Source organism: Phyllostomus hastatus, unplaced genomic scaffold (genome assembly GCF_019186645.2).
Source record: "Phyllostomus hastatus isolate PE091 unplaced genomic scaffold, TTU_PhHast_1.1 phas_scaffold_501, whole genome shotgun sequence".
NCBI classification, from domain to species: Eukaryota; Metazoa; Chordata; class Mammalia; order Chiroptera; family Phyllostomidae; genus Phyllostomus; species Phyllostomus hastatus.
This window is the reverse complement of record NW_025334033.1, coordinates 11,198,572-11,219,098: the sequence shown is the minus strand read 5'-3', so window position 1 is coordinate 11,219,098 and position 20,527 is coordinate 11,198,572. Positions and strand designations below refer to the sequence as shown.

The following is a 20,527-nucleotide window of genomic DNA, read 5'->3' as shown; positions in this document are numbered from 1 at the left end:
ACTGAAGATGCTTCATTTTATAACCTTTATGGCTCCGGTTGTATCTCTATTTTAAACTGTGTTGATACTAAGTAATTGGTTTCCATATTCAGTAACAGTTCAGAAGAAGGTAGAAAATTTAAGATTGTGGATTCACATTGTAGGCTTATGTTGACTATTTCTCACATTAATTCCAAGTTGTTTGATATGACTAAAATAAGGGAAGATACAAGGAGTTGCTGCAAAGTAGAGTCCAGATTCTGAAAGGCCTTTTATATCACGCTGAAAAGCTGTAAAATTGTAGTCCAGGGAGTAGTGTGATTAGATTTGATTTTTTAACAGGATCAGCTTAGTGTTTCAAAAGTTACATTTTTATGCATCATTCCTTGCCTTGCCCATTTCTTATTATTCTGCCTGGCTAACTCAGTCTTTAACTTCCTAGTTAAGACTGAGACTTCCTAGTTAAAGACTGGAAGTGGGGTGGGCATAGAGATGAGGGATGAATTTGAGAGGTTAATAGTAGAATAGGGACAACTTGGAACCATTTGTGAATATAAAAGAAAGGGGGAGGGAAAAAATACAGGATGACTCTACATCTATATTGTCATAATAGCACTCCAAAGTAGATACCCTTATTTCCATTCTATTGATGACAAAACAGACAGAGAGAAGTTTCTAAGTTGTATATCTGTTGTCACAGTAATTGGTAGAAAGTAGAGCTGGAGTTTGAATCAGATCTGATTCCAAAGCTTATAATCTTTTTTTACTTAGTAGTTTGTAAATAGTGTGTAATGGAGTTAGAAGAGGAACAAGTCTTAAAAGAGACTGTGAAAGATCAGTCAGAGAAGAGGACTAGGAGAGTATAAAGCCATGCATGGAAGGTTATGGGGAGGAGAGTTGCTAGAAGAAAACAATGTCAGATGCAGAGGTGAGGTCTAGTAAGATATTTCTAAAAATGTACATTGGATTTGGCAATTAAGATCCATTTGGTGACTCTAGCAAGAACTATTTAAGTATAATGGTTTGGGTGGGAGCTATACTGAAGGTAATTAAGGAATAAAGGGGAGAAGAGGCAGCAGATGTATTCTACTTTTGAATAGTTTTTGTTAAAAATCTGATGAGTTAGAGGGAAATGCAAGATTAAAGGCGATTTTTCATTTTTAGGTTTAGAGATGCCTAAACAGGTTTATAGACTGAAAGGAAAACTTCAAAAAAAGATGGATTAAAAATGAGGGAATATGGTTCCTAGCCTAGATGGAGGTATACGTACACACGGTTGGCTTCCTCACACAACCAAAAGAAAGACAACAACCAATTTTAAAACAAAAGCAACCAGAACTGACAGAAAATCGAACTGTATGGAAGTCCGACAACCAAGGAGTTAAAGAAGAAACATTCATTCAGACTGGTAGGACGGTTGGAGATGGGGAGCCGAGGCAGAGTGGATGAGCCACAAGGCTATGGCTGGCAGACTGGGCAGTCCAACATTCGCAGGCTGATAAGCCAAGAGGAACAACTGCGGAGAGAGACAGCCCATACAACCCAGGGTTCGAGCACGGGGAAATAAAGCCTCAAAACTTCTGACTGTAAAAATCTGTGGGGGTTGTGGTGGTGGGAGAAACTCCCAGTCTCACAGGAGAGTCGGTTGGAGAGACCCACAGGATCCTAGAACTACACAAGCCCACACACCCAGGAATCAGCACCAGAAGGGCCCAATACATTTGTGGGAAGCAAGGAAAGTGACTGAAAGCAGGGTGAGAGCTGAGCAAGCCAGCAAGTGGCATTGTTCTCTCTCTGACGCCTCTCCCACATACAGCACCACAACATAGCAAAGTGGGTTGCCCCACCCTAGCAAATACCTAAGGCTCCACCCCAAACAGTGGAACAGGTGCACCAAGACAAAGAAATAGGGCCCAAATGAAAGAACAGATCAAAGCTCCAGAAAAAGAAGTAAGCAACAAGGAGATGGTCAACCTATCAGATGCAGAGTTCAAAACTCTGGTACTCAGGATGCTCACTGAAATGATTGAGTATGCTCGCAAAATAAAGGAAGAAATGAAGGCTATGCAAAGTGAAGTAAAGGAAAATATACAGGGAACCAACAGTGAAGGGAAGGAAACCGGGACTCAAATCAACAATTTGCAGCAGAAGGAAGAATTAAACACCCAACTGAAACAGAATGAAGAAACAAGAATTCAAAAAAAATGAGGAGAGGCTGAGGAAACTCCAGGACAGCTTTAAACGTTCCAACATCTGAATCACAGGGGGTGACAGGAGGAGAAGAGGAAGAGCAAAATATTTGAAAACTCATTTGAAAACATAATGAAGGAAACTTTCCCAATCTGGTGAAGGAAATAGACTTCCAGGAAGTCCAGGAAGCTCAGAGTCCCAAAGGAGTTGGACCCAAGGAAGCCCACACCAAGGCACATCATAATTACATTACCCAAGATTAAAGATAAGGAGAGAATCTTAAAAAGCAGCAAGAGGAAAGGAGAGAGTTACCTACAAGGGAGTTCCCACAAGACTATCAGCTGATTGCTCAAAAGAAACTTTGCAGGCAAGAAGGGGCATGCAAGAAGTATTCCAAGTCATGAAAGGCAAGGACCTACATCCAAGATTGCTCCATCCAGCAAAGCTGTCATTTAGAATGGAAGGGCAGAAAAAGTGCTTCCCAGATAAGGTCAAGTTAAAGGAGTTCATCATTACCAAGCCCTTATTACACGAAATGTTAAAGGGACTTATCTAAAAAAAAAGAACAAGATCAAAACTATGAACGGTAAAATGACAACAAAGTCACAACTACCAACAACTGAACCTAAAAAACAAAAACAAAAACAAAGCAAACAACCAGAACAGGAACAGAATCACAGAAATGGAGATCACATGGTGGGTTATCAGCGGGGAGAGGGAGAGGAGAGAATGGGGGAAAAAGGCACAGGGAATAAGAAGCATAACTGGTAGGCACAAAATAGATGGGGGGAGGTTGAGAATAGTATAGAAAATGCAGAAGCCAAAGAACTTATCTGTATGACCCATGGGCATGAACTAAGGGGTAGGGGGGAATGCTGGAGGGATGGTGGGTGCAGGGTGGAGAGGTACAAAGGGGAGAAAAAATGGGAAAACTATATTAGCGTAATCAATAAAGTATATTTAAAAATTTTTTAAATGAGACCGTATGGGAAATAGTTGATGGATTAGGGCCCTGAGAAAGTTGGGAGGGAAGACTTTCAAAGACCAGAGATGGAGTGGGTGGACTTGAATAAGAGGGACTTGTCATTCTCTGAGAACAAAGAAAAGACATTTTAGCTAATGTATTTTGAGTTCTTACTATATACCAAGCATTTTTACATGTACAGCTTATTAAATCTCATAACAAACTTATGAAATTTTATCTCTTTGTAAAGATCTTATTATCCTCATTTTACAGACGAGGAAACTGAAGCATACAGGTGTTAAATGCAGTAGCCTGAATTCAAAGTAGTTCCAAGAATTGGAAGTCCAGTTTCAAATTACAGTGCTATCCTGCTTCTCATTTCTTACTGATTGAAACTTTAGAACCTCAGTAGAAATTAAAATTTACATGTTTCCCTCCTTATTATTATCTTTTCTGAAATCAAGTAGGGCTTATGGAGAGAATATGTGGTAGCCTCAAATCTTCAGATTTGAAATTACAATTGGAAAGATCTTAAATAGAGCTAAATGTTAAGGGGGTAAATGTTAACACCTTTTCTGATAATAGGAGCATAGGATCAGGCACCATACTCGAAATTTTACTCATTTCATCCTCACAACAAACCTATGAGATTGGTCCTCTCATATCTCTCTTACAGAAGAGAAAACTGAGCCAGAAGATGAAGGCATGTACTCCCAGGTCGGACTACTAAGTGCAGGGCCAGGGCCTGTGCCCGGTTCTGTTTCAGAGGCAGGGCTCTAACCACTAAACTTCCACTGGCTCCTCGATGGACTATTTAGGTTATGCTGGGCCATGAACTTTTAGAAACATTTAAGTATATTTGTTACTTTTTTCTGAGACTGGAATAAATTGTCAATGAATAAATTTTAATCCCTTGACATAGGACATTGCTTTGAAAATATGGGGTTCTTTTCAGTATCACCCTTAATTACTAAAAATGTGTTTTGTTTTTCAGTAATCTGTTGTTAATTGGGAAGTACTTGAATACTTCTATGTGTGGGTTCTCATAAAACTTTACACTATTTAAAATTTGTGCATCAACTGAAGTCATTTTCCTACATAATTTATTAAAGGTTTCTTGTTTTGAATTTGTGATTTTTAACTTTCATAATTTTTTATTTTTTAAAAAATATTTTACTACATATATTTAGAATCCTATGAGAAGACATGAGTTGAGATTAAGAAGTTGTTTTATTTTCATTTTTAAATGTTACTGCTTCATTGTATTTCTGGACAAACTGATTAGTCTTCTGTAGGAAGGTTGAAAAAAATTGACAGTGAGAGAAACTTGTATCATTATCAGAAATCTTTTTATTTTCACTTATTATTCTTACCCATTTCTTTATTTGTTGCAAATGCTATTAGAACAAGTTTTTAGGCATGATACCAAATGAATTGTATTTCTCTTTTTCTTCCTTGCTTTTGTTTTTATTCAGAGCCTGCAATTGGTGAAATAAAAAACGGATCTACTGCTGCTGCTGAGGCTGTTGCCAGGTAACCAGAGCTGGTTGCTATTTAGAGGAATTCAATATACAAAGCCACTGTACTGGGGAAGATTTATCAAGAGAGGAAAAAACTTAAAATATAATTCCAACATAAAGAATTTAACAATGTACCGAATCTAACGTAGAGTTTCTTAAGAACTAAGATATGTAAAGGTGTTTACCTTTCTCCCTTTTATTCATGTGGGAGTGCCCTTTTTTACCTTTTTCTGTTGGTGAGACTGAGCTTGTTGCTTTGGTGAGAAAATGGATGGTTTAACAAGCGATAGATAGCCTTAGACCTTGTTCCATAGACCTTGATCCCCTACTCAGTTGCAGCCTCAGGCCATTTTCTCTTGGCTTGCCAAATTAACTGCTGTGTTGAACGATTATTTTTGCTTTGTCATGAATGCTGGAATGCTTGAGGATGAGTATGACTCCATCCTGAGGCTCTGGTGGTAAGCTTTGCCATCTGGTGGCTATGTGAGTAGAATTCTTTTATTAGTTTCTGGCATGAGTCATCCAGCATGAAAATACTAGCAGCAGCTGGTGAAATACAGGTGAGAATGTTTAGGTGAGGCTAGGCAAGTCCTATAAATAAGTAAAGCAGGCTAAGCGCAAGCCCTGGAAGTGTTGAGGATGACGGCCTTCTGAAGAACGGGGTGTGGGTAGTCCCTGTTCAACTCCAGCCTACTGTTACCATGCAAGAATGCAAATAGGTTGCCAAACCTCTAATTTTTAAAGAGAAATCTGGGTTTTAAAAAATAAAATTTCATGCTTGGTGGGTCAAATAAGGACTTTTTGGACTAAATTTGACCTTCATTTTCAAGTTTCTAACCCTGATTCTATCTAAATCCTTTGATCTGTACTTAACTATATCTTAGATTAGTTGTTCTCTGGACTGTTATATATTTAATCTGAAAAATAAGTACCTTAGGGTCCTTAGTCAGTTGAAGACTAATAATATGTAGTCTTACAACTTGAAAAATGGAGTTTATATTTGATCTTTTTGGTTTTAACAGAGTTGTACATTGGATATATAACTTGTTATTAGTCTGTATATTGCCCATGAAGAGGGAACAGACGATGTTGCTGAAGCTTCCCAAGCCATTTGGGTGGAATGTAGGGTTGGAAAAATAAAGGAAATACTTGAAGCAGAGGGTTGGATTGGTGGATTATATATAGAATAAGATAAAATTCATTGGTATTGTTATAAAGCATATTTTGCATATGGGAATCTAGATTTTAATTTAAAGTAAGCTCTGTTAGAATATTTTATTTATTTAAAAACTTTGCCTATTTATTTTTAGAGAGAGGGGAAGGGTGGGAGAAAAAGAGGGAGAGACACCATGTGGTTGCCTCTCGCTCACCCACCACTGGAGACTTAGCCTGCAACTCAGGCATATGCCTCGACCAGGAATTGAACTGGTGACCCTTTGGTTTGCAGGCTGGCACTCAGTCCACACCAGCCAGAGCTGTTAGAATATTTTAAATGTTCACTGCTTCCTCTGCATTTAGGTAAAGCCATACCTCTGTTTTTAAACAAAGTGTCATGTTACTGAGCTCTGTTCAGATTATTTGCTGTCATCTTTCTGTCATTTCACTATTGAAGGTTTCAAGCATATAAAGAGCAGAGAAACAGTATAGTGAACCACCATGTATTCATCACCCAGTATCACAAATGACCAACTCTTAGCTAATCTTAATTTGTTTATAAATACATCCAGTATTCTCCTCCCTACTGGATTATTTTGAGGCTAATTCCAGCTTTATATAATTTTATCTGTAAATATTTCAATGCTATCTCTAAAAGATAAGAATTTCTCTTTGACTTTAAATACTATCATGCTTTTAAAGTTAGCAGTGATTCCTAATGTCAGAAAATGTTCAGTGTTCAGATTTGTCTGGTTGCCTTACGTATTTTTTTACAGTTTGAATTAAGATCCAAACAAGGTCACATTACATTTGATTGAAATGTCTCTTAATTTAACTCTTAATCTGTAGGGGCCTCCTCCCTCTATTTTTTCCCCCCTCTAGCAATATATTTGTTGAAGAAATTGGGTTTTGTGTCTTGGAGTTTTTTTTACATTCTGGACTTTGCTGGTTGTGTTCTTACGGTATTTAGTACAGTGTGTCTACCTTATTTCCTGTGACTCTTTCTTGAGAGTTTTTAATTAAGCTAATTTGAAATAAGTACTGTAGGGAGGGATTTGCATTTTGGTGTAAGGCACTTTGGAGTTTTAGATGCAGAAAAATGATTTTATTCCCTCTGTGCCTAAAAGGATAATCTTCAGAGGTATGAGTTTCCTTTCAAAACTAACACAGTATATTGCTTTTTTATCTTAGTCCCCAGACAGCCATGTCTTTGCTTAGCTGTGTCTGTGAAGCCCGGCAAGAGGATGAAGCTCGGAATCAGGATCCCTGCTCCGCACCTACCAGGCGAGCATTATTTTTGAAGTATATTGTGGGTTATATTGACTCATGAAATGGTTGCTACCAAAATCTAGAATATAGTGCTATAATTTTGTGAACTTGAGCTTACTTTTTTATCTGAGGAATGGTGGCATATTCTAAATGGCATTAAGATGAGGTGTCATGAGACAGACGTTTTATTGAATGTTTTATAGATGCAAAGTTTTGTCCTTATCTGCCAGTTCTGTCAATTTGAAATGATTGTCTTCATAAATTTATGAAACTGTCATTCTATATTTCTAAGATTTATTCCCTTTTTCCTAGTTTTGGGAATGTTTAACAGACCTTTTCTTTCCCTTTAGTCACCCATAGGGCAAAACTGAGATAGATGCTCAACACCCCAATTTAAAGTTTGTCAGAACTGATGAAATTAAGATTTTATCATAATTTCTTTACTCCATAATCTCTTTGAACAGCTTTGAAGCAGAAAACATTTTGTTTGAGTTACAAAGTATTTCTTTTCTATTTAAATAATAAAAAATGTTTGGAATATATGAGTATTATTTTCAGTATAGGGAAGGAAGTAATGACAATGGAAATAAGCTTGTATTTTTATTATGAGATGGCATCTGTCATCTCTGGAATTTAGTGAGTTTGTAATTAGAGCATGTGCTAACTAACGTTTGTCTGCAGGTATCTAATAGTGTTACTTACAGTGTACTTTCTGTATTCTTTATTGATAGAAATATTTAAGAGAAACATGGGTGCTTTTATTGGGCATTCTGATGATTAAATGTGAGCTTGTTGGTATTCTTGGGAATCCGCTAGCCCAACTTACGTCCCTCTACTATATCAAGAAACTTGTTGGGTGAAATGTCACTTTGTGTGGTTCCAAAATTGGTATGGTAGTGGTCTAGCAATTACCAAATTTATCAGGGGCATTGTATTGCTTTCCTATTTTATTAGAATATCTTAAATTAGAGGTGGCTAGCATGCCAGTGATCTTGTGTAACTTCGGCAGAACAAGGGCCAGCACACATCCAGCTGGATTTGGCCTCATTTACTTCATAGATCTACACTGAGAACAGAGTGGTTAGAAGTTTGTTAAATAAGGAGATTTATTCTTCTTTGTTTCACTTAGGATTAATTTGTCCAGGCCTTTTTATGCTGGAATTTCTTTCTCTGCATCAGTTTCGAACCTGGCATAGAGTGACCAGAGTAGGACTGTGTAGCTGGAACTAATGAAGAGAGGTGTGGTCCTTCTTACAATATATCAGATTTCTCTTGTCTTCTAATGCTCTTTGTTCTGGTGCTAAAGATTTCTTTATTGTTTCTTGGGACATTGATACTCATATACATCTCTGTGGTAGATATTTCTCATTGCTTTATTTCTAAAAATGTATGAACTTGGCAGAGGTGGGCAGCACTTTCTGCAGTATGTGTTGCAGTGAGGCTTTGGGTTTCTGTCCATTGTTCTGTGTTGGCCTTAGTCAGCAGTCTTGCCAGCCAAAACTGTATGTATTTCCTATGATCCTGGGTGGGAACTGATTATGATTTTAACATCATTTCATTTGACTGATGCTAATATAAGAATGACAAATACAAAATTCTGGTATTTGATAGGAATTTGCTAAACATTACTTATACTGCAATGAGACACCTTTTGTCTTTAGAGAAGAATTGTTCTGATGAACTCTTTGGGGGGGGGGGAAGCAATCTAACATTTATTGATTACGAATAAAAAGGTCCCAAAGAAAACAAAGCTTCGTTTTAGAAGGTAAAATCTATTCTGCAGTTCTACCCTAAATAGCTTCTGAAGAAAAATGTGTAGGCTTGTTTAAGCTTGGAGAACAATGGTCATTGAATTCTTGAAATGGTTAATCAAGTCATGTCCCTTCTAGTTTTTTGACTCACTGTTATTGCTGTTTAGCTGTGATATGTTAGATGTCTTAAAGATTCAAACATGAGTATTCAGTTTATGAAGAAAATGAAATGCATCTCCCCAATTGCTTTCTCTGATGCAACTGATACTGATTGAGCATCTGCTGTGTACCTAGTACCATGCTAAGAAATTTTTATATAAGACCACCCTTACAAACTTCATCAGAGGTAGGTGTTACTCATCTGTCTTCTGGTGATCTTATTCTCATGTCTTCCTCATTGGATCATATATTTCACTCAGCTGAGGTTCCTGACACACAGGACATAAGATCTAACAACAAAATGTATCCCAGCTCTTGGCTAGAACTCTATTCTAAGTCCCTTGTTGACTTCCTGTTTTGGTAGACTGAGCTAAATAAGATAGAAACCTCAGAAACCTCTCCATTTCTTTCTTCTTCAAGATCCACAGCAGAGCAATCCCTAAGGGTGAGAGCTCCTCCCAAGTTGGAGACAGTTTTTTCTGTGTAGATGAGCATCTCCATCTTTCTCTGGCCAAATGCTTAGAGCAACAGATGACATAGTTTCTAGACCCTTTATCATCCTGAATGTTAAATCTGGGGGTTTATTGGTTTATGCCTTGTAAAATATGACATCACAAAGTGAAAGAGATTCCAGATATGTTCTTAGGCTGGAATGGATCCTTTTATCTTTATTCTGGCTGTTATGCACTTAATGTAACCTAAAAATGCATTAGTTTGTTGTGGTTTATAGTATACTGGACTCATTTGAACTTGTAATTTACTAAAACATTCAGGGTTATGGGCATTTTCTATATGCACTTGCTCATACAGTTAGCTTATTTAATCAGAGAGGATTCTTGCAGTTAATTGAGAGAACATGAATTCTTTTGTTTAAAGTACATTTATTGTGCACTTAACTTTATATTAATCCCTGTGGTAGGTATTTTAGATATAAACTTGAATAAGACATCAATGTTAAGTTTCTGTGTAACTTGCTCACTTGGGCCTTTTTATTCTGGTGTATTGTTAAGGACGTTTGAGAAAGCCACCAGATACCTCATTGCTTCACGATATCTGGTTTGCAGGAGACAAATGCTTGTGAAGTAAGTAAGTCACTGATAGCCAGATGGTAAGACTAATGAAGTACTGTAGGCTGTATCTTGAGAACTGTCTCTGAGGCACCGCGCCATTCTGAAGTGGTTAGTTGTAGATGTACCAGTATAGCTGGCAAAGCTAGAATCTTACCTACAACTCTGTCCTTTACAGATCAGGTTTCTTTTGCTGAAATTGTTGTTTAGGGTTGAATATATCTAAAATGCTAGGTGGTATTTTTTAAAATACGTTATTTTACAGAGAGGAAGAGAGAGAAATATCAATTTATTGTTTGACTTATTGGTGCATTCATTGGTTGTTTCTCATTTGTGCCCTGACCATGGGTTTGAACCCGCAACCTTGGTGTATCGGGACAGTGCTCCAACCAACTGAGCTACCTGGTCGGTCAGGGCTAGGTGTCATTTAAAGAATGTTAGAACTATTTATAAAGTCAAGAGTCCCCTTGATCTAACTGATCTTTTTAGAAGTAGACCCCTAAGCTGCCTTCATTGTCTGTGACTTCAATAATGGCTTTATATCTTTTTGTTCAACTTATTTTCCTATGTCAGAGTTCATAGCTAGTGATGGGAAGAAATGTTATGACTATTTTACCATCGTGATGGAATAGTCCTGTGTGCCATTGTTTTTCTACAGGAGTGAAATTGTAATGAGAAACCTCATAAGGTGATATTCTTGTTCATTTTATTTTCTCTCTCACATTTTTCATATTGTCAAATTATGGTCCCCCCCCTTACCAGTACACGCACACACACACGCATGTGAACCAGCACGTATACGCATGTGCGCTTACTTGACATGTTTTTTTTATGTGGTTGATTCTTAGGGGGAACTTACTCCATTTTCCAAGTACTCAAGATGAAGCAGAGAAGGGAAAATTGGAAGGTGACCAAAGGACCAGGCAACATCAACAAATGATAAAGCCCAGCAGTCCTGTCAAAGACTTTTTGTCTGCCTCCCAGCTGGTGGCCATACAGGGGCCAGCCAGTCTTCAAGGTGAAGCAATGGAGACAGATGTGCTGGAAGGCCAGAAAGAAGGGTGGAATACCAACCAGGAAAAACCTAGTAAGGCCTTGATTGAAAGGCCCAGCCAAAATAATGTAGGAATTCAGACCATAGAGTGTTCCCTACGGGTCCCAGAAACTGTTTCAGCAGCAACCCAGACTGTAAAGAATGTGTGTGAACAGGGGACCAGCACAGTGGACGAGAACTCTGGAAAACAGGATGCCACAGTTCAGACTGAGAAGGGGACTGGGGAGAAACCAGTCAGTGCTCCTGGGGACGATACAGAGTCCCTCCACAGCCAGGTGAGAGAGCTTACCGGGTACCCCAGGGGCCCTGATTGTAACTTTCTGGATTCCTGGAGAATTTAATTTGTGGTACTTTTACCTAATGGTAATTATTAACAATTTTGTACAGACCAGTGATTAAAAGACAAAAACAACTGAATTTCATCTCAGGGCAGAGAGAGGTTAGTGAAAATTATGGGTAGGTAGCTATAACCAATAAATCGTCTTTTAGGGAAAATGGAATGGTGCTAGAGTTTGTCAAGTAGGTCTTGACTAGAAAAGAAAGCCAGGAAGATAGTCTGGGTCCTATACTCTTTTTTCTTTTTTTTATTTTAAGATTTTATTTATTTATTTTTAGAGGGGAAGAGAATAAGAAAGGGGGAGGGACCACTGATCAGTCGCCTCTCACGCTCCTCCAGCCGGGGACCTGGCCTGCAACCCAGGCATGTGCCCTGACCGGGAATTGAGTAGGCGACCCTTCAGGTTGTGGATGACTCCCAGCCCACCGAGCCACACCAGTCAGGGTCGGGTCCTGTACTCTTTCCGGTTGTTCAGTCTTTTCCCTTAGCTGTCATCTTTCATCCTCCTTTATGACTATGAGAGCTAACTCCTTTTCTTCTGAGTCTGTTTCGCCATGGGTCTTTGGAACTGGGAGAGTAGACAGTAAAAGAGGAAGGAGTAGAAGTATGAAGGGTAGTGTGTCGCAGGATTAGAAACAAAGAATGGTAACAGGGATAGAGAGAGGCAGGGAAAAGCCTCCCCGGGACCAGGGGCTGCAGAAAGGCTTAATGGGAGAAAAGGATTGGGGCTGATGAAAGTGAGGCTGGAGGAAGAACAGGCTCTTGGGAATAGAGTAGGGAACTAGTTCCTGGTTATTGAACACCTACAGTGTGTCAGCATTGTGCTCAAGACAACCCGTGAGGTCGGTATTGTTATTCCCATTTCACAGGTAAAGAATCCAAGCTGAAGAGAGGTTAAGTAACTTGCCCAAGATTTTGCCATCAGTAGGTGGCAGAACTGGAATTTGAACTCAGCATGTCTACTTCAGAATCGGTATTTTTTTTTTTCATTATGCTATGTTACTTTTCTGTTTTTAAATCATGGCCTGTGTAGTCTTGTTCTGTTTATCCATGCCTCTTCAAAAATTTATAGTAACACAGTCTGTGAGATCTAAGATCTTTTCAGTTCGTACAGATTGAAAATAGCAATAGCCTTTTGGATATAGGGGCAGTAGCGTATCAGATCCTTTTATGAGTCTGTTTATTTTCACCCTTAATTTAAACTGTTTCATTCTGCCACATAATTTTGGTTTCTCTGCCTTCATAAAAAGTTAAACTTGATCTTAAGATAGTAATCATGTGGGAGCCACTATTTTATATTTTCCTTTTCTTCCTTATTTTCTCCCTCTGTAAAATAGGGAAATAATCCTTTCTCCTATCTCATCAGAGATAGGAGTGATGATAGGAACCAGTGAGCGGTGTGGTTAAGGCCCAGGCTTTGGAGTCAGAGCACTTCATCTGCGTATTGTGAGGGTAGAAGGGGTAAGGCATGCAAAGCCCTCAGCACTGGGCCTGGGGCGCAGTGAGTAGTCTATAAATGTTGGCTGCTGCTACTACTTATTGATGATTATTATTTTAAATACTATTATTGCTGCTGTCACTACCACAACCACCACTGATACTGCTAGTAGAATACTCCCATGTCCTGCAGAGTAATGTAACACATTTAGGACCTAGTTGCTCCAGCTAAGAAAAGAAAGATGCTAGAAAAAGATAGATGGTGAATGGATAGAGTTTCAGTTGGGAAATATGAAAAAGTTCTGGAAGTGAATATGGTGATGTTTGCACAACAATGTGAATGAAAATGAGGTTTTCCAAATGTAAGAGCTTTTTTATTCTCTGCAGTCTGGGTAGGACTCAGGCCAGTGCTTGAAGAAGAGTGTAAGTAGTCTACCTTCGACATTTTTTAAATTTTTGAGTTGGTTTGGAGCCACATTTTCTATGAAGGGAAAGTATGGATTCATTTTCATTTTGTTATCTTCCTCTAATAATGGCAAGATTATCAAGTTATCATTTTTTAAAAGATTTTATTTATTTTTAGAGAAAGGGGAAGGGAAAGAGAAAGAGAAGGAGAGAAACATCAATGTGTGGTTGCCTCTCATGTGTCCCCTACTGGGGACCTGGCCTGCAACCCAGGCATGTGCCCTGACTGGGAATCGAATTGGAGACCCTTTGGTTCACAGCCTGCTCTCAATCCACTGAGCTACACCAGCCAGGGCAGATTCTCAAGTTATTTTATCTTTATAGAAATCACTGTTCAGAAGACTATTTAAAGAAAGAGTAAGCACAGCTTTCTTTTTATCTGCCCTTTGTCATTTCCTTTCTTATTTTATCAGCTATGTTTAAGTGTCTCTCTTGAAACTCATTTGTCTGGCTGTTGTAATGGAAGAATTACAGGGAGGGTTCTTGGCCACATTTTGGGACTAAGTAAAGCACTAAAATCTTCTGGACCCCTCTGATCCAGGACCCAACCACGTGTGTGTTCAGGCCAGAGGTCCAGGCTGGCATGGCTCTGCTGCAGGGGCACCTTGACGATTCAGGTGGGACAGGCCAGTGCTCAGACCATTCATTACCCAGAGTTGTCTGTGTAGAAGTATTTTAAAGAATCGGTTGAGCAACATTCCATGCTTTTTATTTCATTTTTATAACTTACATAATTTATATAGCTCCATTTTAGTATGTCTTTTACCTCTGAGATGGGGTTGGAGTAGGAATTATTCAGGTAAATTATTGAAAGCTGTAAGTAAATCACAACTACATTGTCATGAAAAAGCGCAGACTTTCCATTGTTGTAGTGGTACATACAATTCTTTGAAATACTTGGATATGTTGACACTGACTACTGAAAGTAAAATTGGTCTACTACAGGGGCAGTAAGAGGGGAGAACACGTGGGCATTCCCTCCACCTCAGAATCAGAGCCAGTGGGGGAGGGTGTGAATGTGGATAATGTGATATAGGTGCTGGGAGAAACATGTATGTAACAGTTGTTGTAAAAATGTAGGTCTTATTTAAACTATTTAACTGATTATTCTTTTTGGTATAACCAGGCACAAAATCCTAATTGCTAATGTGTTCTGTTTCTGGACACTAGTTCGGTTCTTTAGTTATAACCTACTATTTGGAATATTAAATATTTCATATTTAATTCTAGGAGAAATCAACCTATCTTGTTCCAGATATAAATCAACTATAGTTTTCCCTACTAATGCAGGTAAAACAAACGGCACTGAGATGAACAGATTTTATACAATGTTCTAGAGAATGCATTCCTGTTATCTGAAGAGTGTTTCAAGTATAAACTTGAAAGATCACAATCTAGAAATAATGTTTTACTTAAATATCTTAGATATAAGTGCTAGATGTTACAACTTATTTAGGCAGAAATAGGTCATTTTCAGGGATACTGGTACGAATTCTTCCTGGCCTCTGGCTATAGAGCTGATCCATCCCTGCTTTTATCTGTAGGTGAATGAATACAGAGCAAAGCAGCTGGAAAATTTCATCACACTAGATTCATGGAACCTCTGAACAGTGTTCACCCTGAAGAAGCTGATTTGTGATTCTGCCCATTAGCAGTGAGACCTATGCTTGTGTTCTGTATTTTCTATCACAGGGAGAGGAAGAGTTTGATATGCCTCAGCCCCCACGTGGCCACGTCTTGCACCGGCACATGAGAACCATCCATGAGGTTCGCACGCTCGTCACTCGTGTCATCACAGATGTATATTATGTGGATGGAACGGAAGTAGAAAGAAAAGTTACTGAGGTAATATATACTCTGGGTCTATGTGGCAAATTTATTTCAGAAAAATTACCCTGGCACTTCACTGCCACCTCTCCCCTCTTTCCTGTGCCGCTGGCTACTAGCACTTCATTTTCCTCCATCTTTGTGTTAGGGAGATATGAGAACCAGCTTAGAAACCAGGAGTCTTGAACCTGGTGTCTTTTCCAACCATGGGTTTGCTGTTTGACCTCTGGCCACTTATTTAACCAGTCCCATCCTGCTTTCCATTTTTATAAAGAACAGATTGATAAATCTCTGTCATACACGAGAATAAATATAAAGACTTTATGTATCATTTTTAATCCTTGGAGATTCTAATGCATTTTAGAATTTCTTGATAGGCTGCATGTTTTCTCATTAGTTTTCATTCTCATGTGTCTTCATGTTTGTTCACATGTCCTTTCTTGGTCTCCATCCTGTGTGGTTATGGACCAGTTGGTGAGCAGTGCACCTTTATTCATCAGTAGGACTCATTCCCAATGTCAGCATAATATTGGCATTTATTGACTGTTATACTGGACAGTGTTATATGTTGACTTTGTTTACATCTAATACTGGCTGAAATTACACAGATTTTCTGGATTGAAGATCTGGCACCTTTCTTAGTACATATGCTAACATTTGGGAAACATTTTATTAATTGATAAGAGGCACTGCTGTTTTCTGCCTTCACTCAGGCACTTTAATTCTGCCAGCTAGTCCTGTAGGAAGCTGTACTCAGGAATAATGAAACTCTGGTATGCAGTTTTATTAAATGGAATATATTAATGCTGTAATTTATTAATGGGCCATTGTGGCCCTCGTGTGAGAAAGTGTCAAACTAATGCATTTGGCACTAGTGTGAGAAATTATTTGTATCCTTTATTTATTACACACCAAATAATAATAGTCCCAGAAATGTTTCTTGTAAAATGTTGATTCATCTTCAGTTACAAGTTTGTGTAATTTTTTCAGTGTTATTGCTACTTTGTAAAACAGGTGAACTTAGCAGCTTTATAGAAACAGTTTGCTTTCATGAAACATTTTTGTGACTGGTGTAAGTCTACATTGAACTCTATGGCAGGTACTATGTCAGGTGTTATATATATTACTTAATGATGTTCTGTGGTGTTTTCTAAAGTATATTTTCTGGAAACAGCAGGCCTGCTAGATACTCTGAGGAGAAAATGAATTTCCATGGTCATAAATATTTTTTAAAGTAATATTTACTTTATATTATTTACTTTATACTCCGATGGAGTATAGTTTGGGAAGCACTGCCATAATTAAATAAAAGAATGATAGCAACTAACATTTATTGAGCACTAACTATATGTCAGGTACCATTCTAAGGACTTTAAATGATTTAATTTATTTAAGCCTCATAGTTAAGCTTTGATATAGGTACTGTTTCTCCCATTTTGCAGAGGAAGAAGCTGAGGCACAGCAAGTTAACTGGCTTAAGGCTACATAGCTATAAATAGAGGAAATAGAATTCAACCCTGACAGTCTAGTTCCAGAGCCCACATTCCTAACCACTGCACTACACTGCCTTTTAAGAGTGAAAGTAATGTGTGCCAAGAGGAAAGTGTGTATAGTAGTTTAGAGGAGGAAGAAACTCATCTGAAGGGAAATTTAGATAAAATCTTTCTGGAATGGACCAGGAAGTATTTGAGTTGGACACAGAAGGTTTTAGATATTGGGAGATAAGGGGAGGGTATTCCATATGGAAGGCTTCCAAAAAGCAAAAGCACAGAAGCAGAAAGTACACAAAACACAAGTGGGAACAGTCTGCTCTAGTTGCTGTGCACACAGAGATGGGTAGTGGTGTTAAGGTGGACAGGCTGAGGTCAGAGGACTCTGGGAACTTTCCTTGTCTCATCTCTTGCTGCCTTTGTTTAGCATCTTTTAAAGATTTTATTCATTTATTAACCAGCAGATTCTTTTTACTATGATCCTAGCATGTTGGTAGGCACTGGAAGTGTGAAGATAAAAAGACAGTGTCCTGCCCTGGCTGGTGTGTCTCAGTGGATTGAGTACACCAGCCTGTAAACTGAAAGGTCACTGGTTCGATTCCCGGTTAGGGCACATGCCTGGGTTGCAGGCCAGGTCCCCAGTTGGGGGCGTGAGAGAGGTAACCAGTTGATGTTTCTCTTCCTCTCCCCCTCACTTCCCTTCTCTCGGAAAATAAATAAATAAAATCTTAAAAGAAAAAAGACAGTGTCCCTGTTTTTTAGGAGCTTATACTTCACATGCAACTTGTTGGTTGCTGCAATGGAGGTGTGGAAAGATGTATTAGGAAGAAGAGATGGAGCCTATTAGCCTGCCTGGAAGTGGCTAAAAGGCCTCACAGAATATATAGCGCCCAAGAGTGTGGCAGATAACATTGAGAGGTGCGGGAGAAGGACATGGCTGGCAGAATGAAAAGTTGAGTAAATATGTAGATAGCATGGCATGCTTAATGAATATTTATAAACTCAGTATGATAAGAATGGTAGAGTGGAGAACAATGAGAAAGGATGCTGTTGAGGTTGGTAAGGGCCTAGAGCATAAGGGCTTTGTGTGCCATAGAAAAGAGTTTAGATTTTTGTCTTCTGTTTGATGGAGAGCCATTAAAGAATTTGGGGGAAAGGGAGTTTTGTGCTTAGATTTGAGATGGACACTTGAAGGTTTTAGATATGGGAGATAAGGGGAAAGGGTATTCCGTATAGAAGGCTTGGTGAGCAAAGGCACCCAGGTTATTAATTAATAACATTGCACATTGGGCAAGCAGAGGATGCCATCTCTAGATTTTCCAACAGTCATATTAACATTATGTTATTGTGGTTTCTTTTAGCTTTTGTATTTATTTCTTCCTTGCAGGAGACTGAAGAGCCAGTTGTAGAATGTCGGGAGTGTGAATCTGAAATTTCCCCTTCAAAGACTGGGGGCTCCTCAGGTGACCTGGGCGACATCAGCTCCTTTTCCTCCAAGGCATCCAGCTTACACCGCACATCAAGTGGGACGAGTCTCTCAGCCATTCACAGCAGTGGCAGCTCAGGGAGAGGAGCCGGACCACTCAAAGGGAAAACCAGCGGGACAGAACCCGCAGATTTTGCCTTGCCAAGCTCCCGAGGAAGCACAGGAAAACCGAGGTGCAGACAGGGTTTCCAGAGAGAGAGCCACGGCAAGGGCAGGGTTGTTGACATTTTAAATATCACAGGAAAAGGGGAGTAATGGGAACATTCCCCACCCCTTCCTCCATCTAGGAAAAATTAAGTCCTTTTCCTCCCCTTTTGTTCTTATTCTGTTTGGGATTTGCTCAGGAGGTAGGGTGCCGTCTGTGGGAGTTAGACTTCCTTAGAAAATGTGGAAAACAGGTGAGGGGACTTTGATGGTGCTGGCACATGCTCCTACCACCCCCTTTTTTTGCAACCTACAAGTGTTTTGGTTAGAAATACAGAAAGTTTGGCAAGTGACCCCAACGTGACACATGCCCTAGCTCTCTGTTATCCTCTGCAGATGTCCAGAGCCTGAAGTAGAAGAGAACGTGTGCTGTTTTTGAGGGCAGCAGTAGGAAACTTTGTCAGGAGGGAATAGACTTGTGTAGAGGAGGATGTCCTTGGTACCCTGCATTCCCACTCCCAGCTGATGTGTTGGTGGTGGGTGTGTGGACCAGCTCCCTGCTGCCCTGGAGGCCCAGCACATGTTGGCCTGACATGTAGTCTGAGGGCCAAGGGGAGACTTTGGGGAAAGGATTCAGTAGCAGGTGCTATCAGACTAACCTGTCTTCATTCTCTAGTCCTAGAAAAGGGGTCAGTCAGACAGGGGCGCCAGTGTGTGAGGAGGATGGTGATGCAGGCCTTGGCATCAGACAGGGAGGGAAGGCTCCAGTCACGCCTCGTGGGCGCGGGCGAAGGGGCCGCCCGCCTTCTCGGACCACTGGAAACAGGTACCCGGGTAGTGTGAGATATACTTAGTCTATGACTTGTTTAGGAAAAAAGGGCGTAGAAAGAAGAGAGGGGATTAGAGAGTATGTGGGGTGTCAGGAGGGAGAAGAGGGGCCCATACTGACTGGGGAGTGGGCAGGGATCAGTGTGAGGCCACGGAGAGACCAGGCTTATGCCTGTGACGGGGTCATCAAAAAATGGGCTGAAGAGACCCATGGACAGAGGAGTGGGAAAATTGCTGGGTGTTTCTCTCTCCTCATTCTCACTGTTTTCTCCTCTCTCTTACTCTCTTTAGAGAAACAGCTGTGCCTGGCCCAGTGGGCATAGAGGACATTTCACCTAGCATGTCACCAGACGATAAATCCTTCACCCGCATCACACCAAGAATGCCAGATTCCACCAGACGAGGAGACATGGGTGCTGGTGCTTTGTGTCGAAGCAACTCCCCAGAGATCCCTTTCCAGGCGGCTGCTGGGTCTTCGGATGGCTTAGATGCTTCCTCTCCAGGGAACAGCTTTGTGGGGCTCCGCGTTGTTGCCAAGTGGTCATCTAATGGCTATTTTTACTCTGGGAAAATCACACAAGACGTCGGAGCTGGGAAGTATAAATTACTCTTTGATGACGGGTACGAGTGTGATGTGTTGGGCAAAGACATTCTGCTGTGTGACCCCATCCCGCTGGATACGGAAGTGACAGCTCTCTCGGAGGACGAGTATTTCAGTGCAGGTAACAGGAAAAGCAGTCTGCAGAGATTCACTGTGCTCTGGGCAGTCCTCTTTGTCAGAAATTCTATTCCTACCACCCTGGTTAGTCTCACCATGGGCTTTTTTGTTGTCTTTTGCTTGTTTATTTCTGATAAATGTGTTATTTTGGAAAAATTCTGTACTTACAGAAAATATGCAAAGTACAGGGCACTGATAGTAAAGAGAATTTCCATATATTTCTCACCCAGCTTTCCAGCTTTTCTATTGTTAACATCTTACATTAGCATTTGTCAGTACTAAGGAACCAGTGCTGGTCAGCATAGCTCAGTTGGTTGGAGAGTTTTTTCATAACTGAGAGGTTGTGGGTTCAGTTCCTGGTCAGGACACATATGGGGCAGGGGAACCCTAAAAAACCAGTTTCCCCTGCTTGGTGAGTGTTGTAGGAACCCGTTTGTATTGGTGTACCAGCTGGTGTGAGAGGCTGCATTTGGCTTCAGTGGATTTTTTTTTTGAAGATTCGGCATGTTTGCCCATTTCATGATGGGTGATTTACAAGCTCACCTGTCCACACGGTGCTGAGTGTTCAGTTTTTGACCAAAAACAGCGCAACCCCATGCCCCATCCTCCCTGTTCCTCCGATCTCATCCCGATTGACTTTCTTTTGTTTTCCTGGATGAAAAAGTTCTCAAAGGGAAATGATTTTGC

At 40.0% G+C, this 20,527-nt stretch overlaps 1 protein-coding gene across 2 annotated transcripts in view; it reads left to right on the top strand.

Moving 5' to 3' along the window:
- TP53BP1 (tumor protein p53 binding protein 1) overlaps nt 1-20,527 on the top strand; it is a 76,419-nt gene that overhangs the window by 44,616 nt on the left and 11,276 nt on the right. The window contains exons 15-21 of one of the 2 annotated variants that reach the window (XM_045822562.1): nt 4,609-4,666; nt 7,000-7,092; nt 10,903-11,383; nt 15,040-15,192; nt 18,052-18,323; nt 18,971-19,120; nt 19,414-19,844. In XM_045822562.1, coding sequence (XP_045678518.1) covers nt 4,609-4,666; nt 7,000-7,092; nt 10,903-11,383; nt 15,040-15,192; nt 18,052-18,323; nt 18,971-19,120; nt 19,414-19,844 — 1,638 coding nt within the window. The remainder of the gene's footprint in view (nt 1-4,608; nt 4,667-6,999; nt 7,093-10,902; nt 11,384-15,039; nt 15,193-18,051; nt 18,324-18,970; nt 19,121-19,413; nt 19,845-20,527) is intronic. The other variant, XM_045822563.1, reaches the window with a different exon arrangement.